Below are 8,074 nucleotides of genomic sequence, written 5' to 3'. Positions count from 1 at the left end.
AACCCCCTAAGCTTCATTTTCTTCTTTTGTATTAAAGTCATTTTTAGTATCTATAATATTCACTTCTAGAATAATTGATAGCATAAATTCATATTTTCGAATTAAAGGAATTATATTCTATACTTATTATCTTCAAAACATCACTGATACGCGAATGTAAATTCGAGCATATTTTGTAAATAACTCTTCAAGTTTTGGAGTCAATCATGCATATTTTTAAGTAAGCATATTTAATAAGAAATAGTAAAAGTAATAAAGAAAACTCACATTGGCTATTTTTATATATTCCTAAACTGAAAAATTAGTTAATATTTTATCATTTGAGTTGTTTTAAATATTTATCGAAGTATTGCTTAAATCGACATTTTCGCCCGCTTCATATACAAATTACTATGTTTTGCAAATCTCATTTTATATAGCATTATTATCTATTCTCATTTAAAGTCTTAACAACCTTTATAAATCTTATTTTAAATAGTATTTAAAGATATCTTTTATGCGAATTATTATTCTGTAAGTTCTGTTTTAAACAACCTTATTATATGTTTCTTTAAAACTTTAGCAATATTTGTAAGTCATTTTTTTTAGCTTTAATTAATTAACCTAAGTTTGGCCGGATAACCGTAAGTTAACGGATCCTAAAGGATGCCTAACCCCTTCCCTTTAGGATAATATAGAACCCTTACCTAGAATCATATTGGTTAAGCAGACTATTAACGGAGGTTAGTTTTACCATAATTTAATAATTAGGTGCCCTAATTCACCTTAGAATTAATTAGGTGGCGACTCCTTAAAATAAAACAAATAGGAATCTCCAATACGTTGTACCCTAATTTACCCCGTTTAAAATGGGGTATAACACTAACTCTTTGACTTCGAACCGAATTTCTGCACCCAACAACTGCATCAAAATCAAGGACCTGATTCAACTAGTGGCGCCCGAAGGGTTTTCACCAACAAACCTCTCTCCTATTCAATTCTCCCAACTCACCATCGCTTTACGGTGCCCGTGAGAGTTTTCACCAATAAAACTCTCATTTTCAATTCTCTCAACTCACCATCGCCTTACGGTGCCCGTGAGGGTTTTCACCAGTAAGACTCTCTCATTTTCAATTCTCTCAACTCACCATCGCCTTACGGTGCCCGTGAGGGTTTTCACCAATAAGACTCTCTCATTTTCATTTCTCTCAACTCACCATTGCCTTACGGTGCCCGTGAGGGTTTTCACTAATAAGACTCTTCTCATTTTCATTTTTCTTCCACTTTCCTTATGCTAATGCAACAGATGATGCCAGTGATGCAAATGACTTATACTCATAGCTTGCTCAGCCTTGACATTCTCAATGATCGATCTGAAGGTTTTCTTTGGTTGTAACGTGGCTTTTGGATATGGCTGGAAAGAAAGGATGGCATGGAGGCTCGAAGACAGCACAAAAATAATAAGGGGTGAGACTTACAACGTTTGGAATCGACTCAAATGGAAAATAATAACTTCTATCCCAGTTTCTTTGAAATGGAGAATTTTGGATTTTCTTTGGTTGGACTGAACCCCAGAATAGGGCTGCCTACGTATCCTGCCGAGACAAGAATCAGGTTAAACATAGTTCAGGAGATTTTTTTGTTCTTTTTTTTTTTTCCTTTCTCTTTGTTTTTCTTTTATATAAAAAATTTCTTTTCTTTATTTTTGAAAAATTTGATTCCAAATGCGGGAAACGAAAGAAAAATAAACTACGGCTCAAAAGGGGTATCAAGGGATGACACAATGTATAGGTAGCAGAATGAAATGCCTTCGTCATATCAACCTTTAAAAATATCAAGCACCAAACAAGTAATCCAAAGGTGGGGAAATGAAAATCATGCATAATATCTTTTCACCCCATCTGCGTTGATGGCCATTTCAGACATTTTGCCTTCTATGTCTGTCAGATACAAAGAACCATTTGGCAAAACCTTCTTCACTACGAATGGCCCCTGCCAATTTGGGGCAAACTTGCCTTTGGCCTCGGCCTGGTGTGGAAGAATATGCTTTAACACTAACTAACCCACTTCGATATGTCTGGGATGCACCTTTTTGTTATATGCTCGCGCCATCCTCCTTTGGTACAGTACGACCATGACATACCGATGTCAATCTCTTTTCGTCAATCAAACTCAATTGCTCCAAACGGTTTTTGACCCACTCATCATCATCAATTTCAGCTTCCTTAATGTTTCGAAGGGATAGGATTTCAACTTCTACATGTATAACCACTTCGGTCCCGTATACCAACAAATAAGGAGTTGCACCTACTGAAGTGCGAACAGTTGTGCGATAACCCAATAAAGCAAAAGGCAACTTTTCATGCCATTGTCTGGAACCTTGCACCATTTTGCGGAGTATCTTCTTGATGTTCTTATTAGCAGCTTCTACGGCCCCATTTGCCTTCGGACGATACGGAGTTGAATTCTGATATGTAATCTTAAACTGCTGACATACCTCCTACATCAAATGACTGTTGAGATTCGCCGCATTATCTGTAATAATTGTCCTCGGGACTCCGAACCTGCAAATGATGTCGGAATAAAGAAAACCCACCATGGCTTTTTTGGTCACTGACTTGAGAGTTACTGCTTCCACCCACTTTGTAAAATAATCGATGGCCACCAAAATGAACCTATGCCCATATGATGCTTTCGGCTCAATTGGCCCGATCACATCCACCCCCCAAGCTGCGAAAGGCCACGGAGCAGACGTTGTGTGTAATTCCGAAGGAGGAGAATGTATCAGGTCACTGTGTACCCGGCCCTGATGACACTTGCGAACGAAACGAATGGAATCCCGCTCCATAGTGAGCCAATAATAGCCCACTCAAAGTATTTTCTTTGCCAAAACATACCGGTTCATGTGAGGTCCACAAACTCTTAAGTGTATTCAGTCATGATAGTTGAAGCCTCTTTAGCATCTACGCACCTCAAAAGTCCCAAATCTTGAGTCTTTTTATACAAAATTCCTCCACTTAAGAAAAACCCGCTTGCGAATTGTCGAATAGTTCTCTTTTGATCACTGGTAGCATGTCTTTGGATATCCCCCAGACTTGATGTATTCTTTAATACCATGGAACCAAGGCTCACCATCAAGTTCCACTTCAACTGTATCACAATAAGCGTGTTGATTACGCGTTTGTATGTGCAAAGGGTCAATTAAACATTGTTTGGATGTTGGAGCATCGAGGGTAATAGGGTTATTTTGGCATCATTCCAATCTCAGGGGTGGTGACGGGACGAAGGTGGTGACAGATGACTGCAGTGGGTTAACGGTGTTGGGATGGTAACGGGGAAAGGGGTGGTGTTTTTCGGAGAGTAAAAATGAAGAAGTTGATGATTTTTATTTTTTTTTGTTTTTGTTGTGGGTCCCTGCTATTTCTCTATCAGTTCCCCTCTGCATTGGTGTGTATGTGTAGATATATATTCTATTTTTGGCAAACAAAACAAAACCAAAAATTAAGAGAGACTCCACTCCCAATAATAATATTCCCCCCCCCCCCCCCCCCCCTTTTTGTTATGTTGATGTATGTGTATTCGGTTGGTCCCCTTTTTTTATGGAATTAATATCCTCTTTTTGTATGGAGTAGTGATCAAGAAAAGGGTAAAAAAGAAATTTTTGTATGGGATGCAAAAACGTGTACTGCATCTGTGAAGGAAAAAATCACATGGGCAAAGTTTGTTGGGAAATGAAACGAAGGAATCTTGATATGTGGCACAATGTGATTGGTTCACTTTTTTTTTCTTTTTTGCTTTTTTTTTTTTATTTTAATTAAAAAAAATCTAAATACACTTATAAGCATATTAACCACCTAATTTTAGACTAAGAAAAATAGAAACTTATACATTTAAATCCAATTAAAAGAGAAAAGAATATTTTTTTGAAAATTTTCTTTTTATCTTAAATACAACTCTATTTTTGTATTATATTTTATTTTTATTTTCACAACAAAACGACTAAAATGAGATAAAATTCGGAATAGCAAAATTAAGCCGAAAAGAAATATTTAATGTTAAAAATCGTGTAAAACAACTCGGGGACGGTCAAAAATTATGTGTCTACATCCACCCTGCCCTAATGCGATGTGTGACATCATAATTAATCTCCCCGTTGCCTTATATAATAGACCCAATAAACTTGAAACTACATGGCCGGGTACCAAGCCTCATTTCCACCTTGACCTTGGCGAGGTGCTTCATTGAACTTGCACTCCAAGTACCGTCTTGGTCCTACTCGAAACGAACCCTTTAGACTCCAGAGTTTGTCTCCAACCCTCCAGCTTAGCGTTAACTCCGCTACGATTCTCGTCGATCAGGACTATGTCATCCGCGAAAATCATACACTATGACACCTCACCTTGAATTTGCCGCGTCTATCCATCTATCACCAAGGCAAATAAAAATGGACTAAGAGATGACCCTTGATGCAACCCCATCACAAATGGGAAGTGCTCTGAGTTTCCTCCTACTATCCTTACCCTGATTTTGGCTCCCTCATACATATCTGTGATCACCCTAATATATGCCACAGGTCCACCTTTAGCCTCCAAGCATCTCCATAAGACCTCTCTTGGAACTTTGTCGTAAGCCTTTTTCGGGTCGATGAATACCACGTGTAAGTCCCTCTTCACTCTCCTTTATCGCTCCACCGAGTCTCCTTACAAGATGGATGGCTTCGTAGTTTAGCGTCCGCATGAACTTAACTAGTTCTCCGAAATGGACACGCTTCTCCTCACCCTCATCTCCACCACCCTTTCCCACACTTTTATAGTATGGCTTAGCAGCTTGATACCTCTGTAGTTGTTGCAACTCTAAATATCTCCCTTGTTCTTATATAAAGGGATCATTACACTCGACCTCCATTCTTCGAGCATCCTTGCCGTCTTAAAAATGACATTAAATAACCTAGTCAGCCACTCCAAACCTGCCGAGCCCGCGCTCTTCCAAAATTCACCAGGAATCTCGTCAGGTCCGATCGTTCTTCCCTCGAGCATCCTACGAACAACACCCTTAAACTTCTCAACCTTAATACTCCTTCAATACCTAAAATCACGATGCCTCTCGGTATGTTCCAAATCTCCCAACACAATGTCTCTGTCCCCTTCTTCGTTCAAGAGTTTGTGAAAGTATGACTGTCATCTCCATCTAATGAGAGCTTCCTCTACTAATACTTTGCCATGCTCGTCCTTGATGAACTTCACTTGATCCACATCACGTCTCCTCCTCTCCCTCGCCTTGGCTAGCCTAAATAAATTCTTATCCCCGCCTTTGTCCTCTAGTTCAGCATAAAGGCGTTCAAAAGCTGCTGCTTTTGCCGTCAAAACTGCCAAATTCGCCTCCTTCCTCGCCATCTTGTAAAGTTCCCTATTCGTCCACTTCTCCACCTCATCCTTGCTTTCTACCAACTTCGCATACGCTACCTTCTTTGCTTTCACCTTCCCTTGAACTTCTCCATTCCACCACCAATCCCTTCGATGCCCACCACGACTACCTTTCGAGACCCTCAGCACCTCTCAAGCTACTACCTTAATGCAACTAGCCGTCCTATCCCATATATTGGTCGCATCCCCACTACTCTCCCAGGACCCCATAGGCATCAATTTCTCTAGCTTCCATCTCCAGGGCACTAGTCATGGTCAAACTCCCCTATCTGATCCTAGCCGGTCATCCACTACCCTCTTCTTCTTCTTCATCTTGATCTCTAAATCCATCACCAGGAGCATATGTCGGCTTCTAAAGTTGTCGCTTGGAATAACCTTACAGTATTTACACAGACCTTTATCATCCTTCCTAAGGAGTACCAAGTGCTCCTCTTTCGTTGGGAAACTCGAATTGGCTATCACCAACCCAAAAGCTCTTACGAAATCCAAAAGTGAGACTCCTCCTCCATTCCTGTCCCTGAAGCCAAAACCTCCATGCAAATCATCATAACCCCCCGAAATAGGCTCGATGTGCCCATTGAAACCACCTCTCACAAATAGGTTCTCAGTAAGCGGTATACCTCCCACTAACTCGTCTAAATCTTCCCAAAAACGCCGCTTCTCCTCCTTACCTAATCCCGCCTGCGGCGCATATACACTAATAATGTTCAAAGTGAGCCTTTCAATGACTACTTTAATCGACATCAACCAATCAGTGACCCTCATAACTCCTACCACCTGATCTTTTAACTCACTATCTACTAAAATGCCTACCTTATTCCTATATTTCGACCTAACAAAGAACCAAAGCTTATACCCGTCTACCTCCTCAGCTTTAGGACCTACCCATTTGGTCTTGGACCTGAAACTATATTAATCTTCCCTTCTTAAGAATCTTAACTAGCTCTATGAACTTCCCCATTAACGTCCTAATGTTCCAAGACCCTACTCTCAGCCTAGATGCTCCTTTAACCCACTTACCCCCCAATCTTCCCCTTCTTAAGAATCTTAACTAGCTCTATGGACTTTCCCAACTCTAGTTGAAATGAACCTGTTCGCCGCTGAAAAATACTGTTCAACGCCAGAGTTCTTTCATTCCTTTGTCGAGATACCGTTCAGCTGCCGGAGTAATGTTCACGAGACACGAAAGGAAGAAGAAGAAGAAGAGGAGGAAAATGAAAGAAAAAAAGGAGAGAGAAAGAGAAGAGATGACTGGCAGGAAAATGATGCCAGAAAAATTTGCTGGCATCGGAGCAGTGGTGTTCTAGCCGCTAGTCGGAGCACCAGAAGCAAAGAAAGATAGAGGAAAAAGGGAAAAGAAGAAGAAGAGAAGAAGAAAAAGAAGAAGAAGAAGAAGAAGAAGAAGAAGAAGAAGAAGAAGAAGAAGAAGAAGAAGAAGAAGAAGAAGAAGAAGAAGAAGAAAAGAGAAAAGAGAAGAACAGGAGATCTGGCCGGAAAAGTTACCAGCGTTACCCGATCTTGTAATGGTCCGACGGTATTACCTGGTATCCAGTCGGGTAAGTTACCATCAGGGATGGGGTACAACCGGGGAATGGGGAATGGGATCTGACCATTGGGGAATGGATCGAGAAGGAGAGTAATGGAGGGGAAGATCGAGAAGGAGAGTAAAATTCGGCTATGTATTTTTTTTTAAATGTTAAGTGATATTCACCCTCACAGTGTTCTCAAATAGTAAAATATGCAATACTACGGTTTGTTATTTGAGTTACTCTCAATCGTCTTATTTATATAAATGAAGAAAACTATTAAGCATCATTCATTTAATAAAGAATTATGAGGGTCAATAATGTTAATTGAAGAATTTGACACATAATCTGTGTAAGAACTCTTAGGCGAGCCCCGAGCGTTGGGCGTTAGGCGTGTTTAGGGCGTGCAGTCAGGCGCTTAGAGCGTAAGCCTTATAGAACTAAGCCCCACACGTGAGCCCCGAGATGTTTTGTCAGTGCCCTATCCCGGGCGAGTCCCAGAACTGTCTTTTAAGACACTGCTGCGAAGTAACTGTGCTTAGTAATGAACATTAGGGAAATGTCATTGAAACATATTAGGCTGAATATTATTATTCGAGAGGTTGCTGCGGTGGAATTAAAATACTGTTGCTGATGATTCAATAGTTGTTGATGATGAGTTGTAACATATCCAAATTCAGTATTGGCAGATTGAGCTCTTTTATGGAAATTGAGTTTGGCTATGTTGCCTTCGAATCTGAGAGACTAATTTGGAGAAAGAAGTGTTGGGTCTTTTAATAATGGGTTTGGGGTAATAGGTTGGATTATGAATGGATTTGGGTCAAATTCAGGTAGACCAATGAACCTTATGCCACATATTTAATTAAAAAAATTCATATATTCCACATCAGCTTCTGTTAAAAGGAGGGGCAATTTTTAGACTTAAATGTAATGTCAATGGCCATTTTTAACCAAATATGGAAGGAAGGACAAATTTGAACCAATAGGTGGGAGGAGGCCATTTTTTATCCAAATGTGGAAGAAAGGACAAATTTGAACCAACAAATGGAAGGAGGGCATTTTTTATCCAAATGTGGAAGAAAGGACAATTTGAACCAATAGGTGGAAGGAGGACATTTTTATCCAAATGTGGAAGAAAGAACAAAT

General features: G+C 39.9%; 2 protein-coding genes and 1 long non-coding RNA gene across 3 annotated transcripts; all 3 read right to left on the bottom strand.

Annotated features, from left to right (window-relative positions):
• Positions 1 to 983: 983 nt before the first annotated feature.
• On the bottom strand, positions 984 to 1,644 carry LOC132047998 (uncharacterized). The gene is made up of 2 exons (XR_009412874.1): positions 1,238 to 1,644; positions 984 to 1,167 (listed from the first exon to the last, which is right to left on the bottom strand). It is a non-coding gene; the product is annotated as an uncharacterized LOC132047998 (long non-coding RNA).
• Positions 1,645 to 1,854: 210 nt separating this feature from the next.
• Positions 1,855 to 2,368, bottom strand: LOC132047544 (uncharacterized). Its single transcript, XM_059438573.1, has 2 exons — positions 2,123 to 2,368; positions 1,855 to 2,007 (listed from the first exon to the last, which is right to left on the bottom strand). The coding sequence occupies exons 1-2, from the start codon at positions 2,366 to 2,368 to the stop codon at positions 1,855 to 1,857; spliced, it is 399 nt and encodes a 132-aa protein (XP_059294556.1).
• Positions 2,369 to 5,657: 3,289 nt separating this feature from the next.
• Positions 5,658 to 6,167, bottom strand: LOC132047543 (uncharacterized). Its single transcript, XM_059438572.1, has one exon. It carries the CDS (start codon positions 6,165 to 6,167, stop codon positions 5,658 to 5,660), a length of 510 nt encoding a protein of 169 aa, XP_059294555.1.
• Positions 6,168 to 8,074: the final 1,907 nt, after the last annotated feature.

Source organism: Lycium ferocissimum, chromosome 2, assembly GCF_029784015.1.
Source record: "Lycium ferocissimum isolate CSIRO_LF1 chromosome 2, AGI_CSIRO_Lferr_CH_V1, whole genome shotgun sequence".
Lineage (NCBI taxonomy): Eukaryota > Viridiplantae > Streptophyta > Magnoliopsida > Solanales > Solanaceae > Lycium > Lycium ferocissimum.
This window is presented reverse-complemented; position numbering and strand designations above follow the sequence as displayed.

What these genes read in the sequence shown, in the direction of transcription:
- LOC132047543 (XM_059438572.1), bottom strand. Translation starts at nt 6,167, where the DNA reads ATGAGGGTCACTGATTGGTTGATGTCGATTAAAGTAGTCATTGAAAGG.
- LOC132047544 (XM_059438573.1), bottom strand. Translation starts at nt 2,368, where the DNA reads ATGGTGCAAGGTTCCAGACAATGGCATGAAAAGTTGCCTTTTGCTTTA. An exon ending in ACGAAAAGAGATTGACATCG is followed by an intron (nt 2,008 to 2,122) that starts GTATGTCATGGT and finishes CTTCCACACCAG; the next exon opens with GCCGAGGCCAAAGGCAAGTT.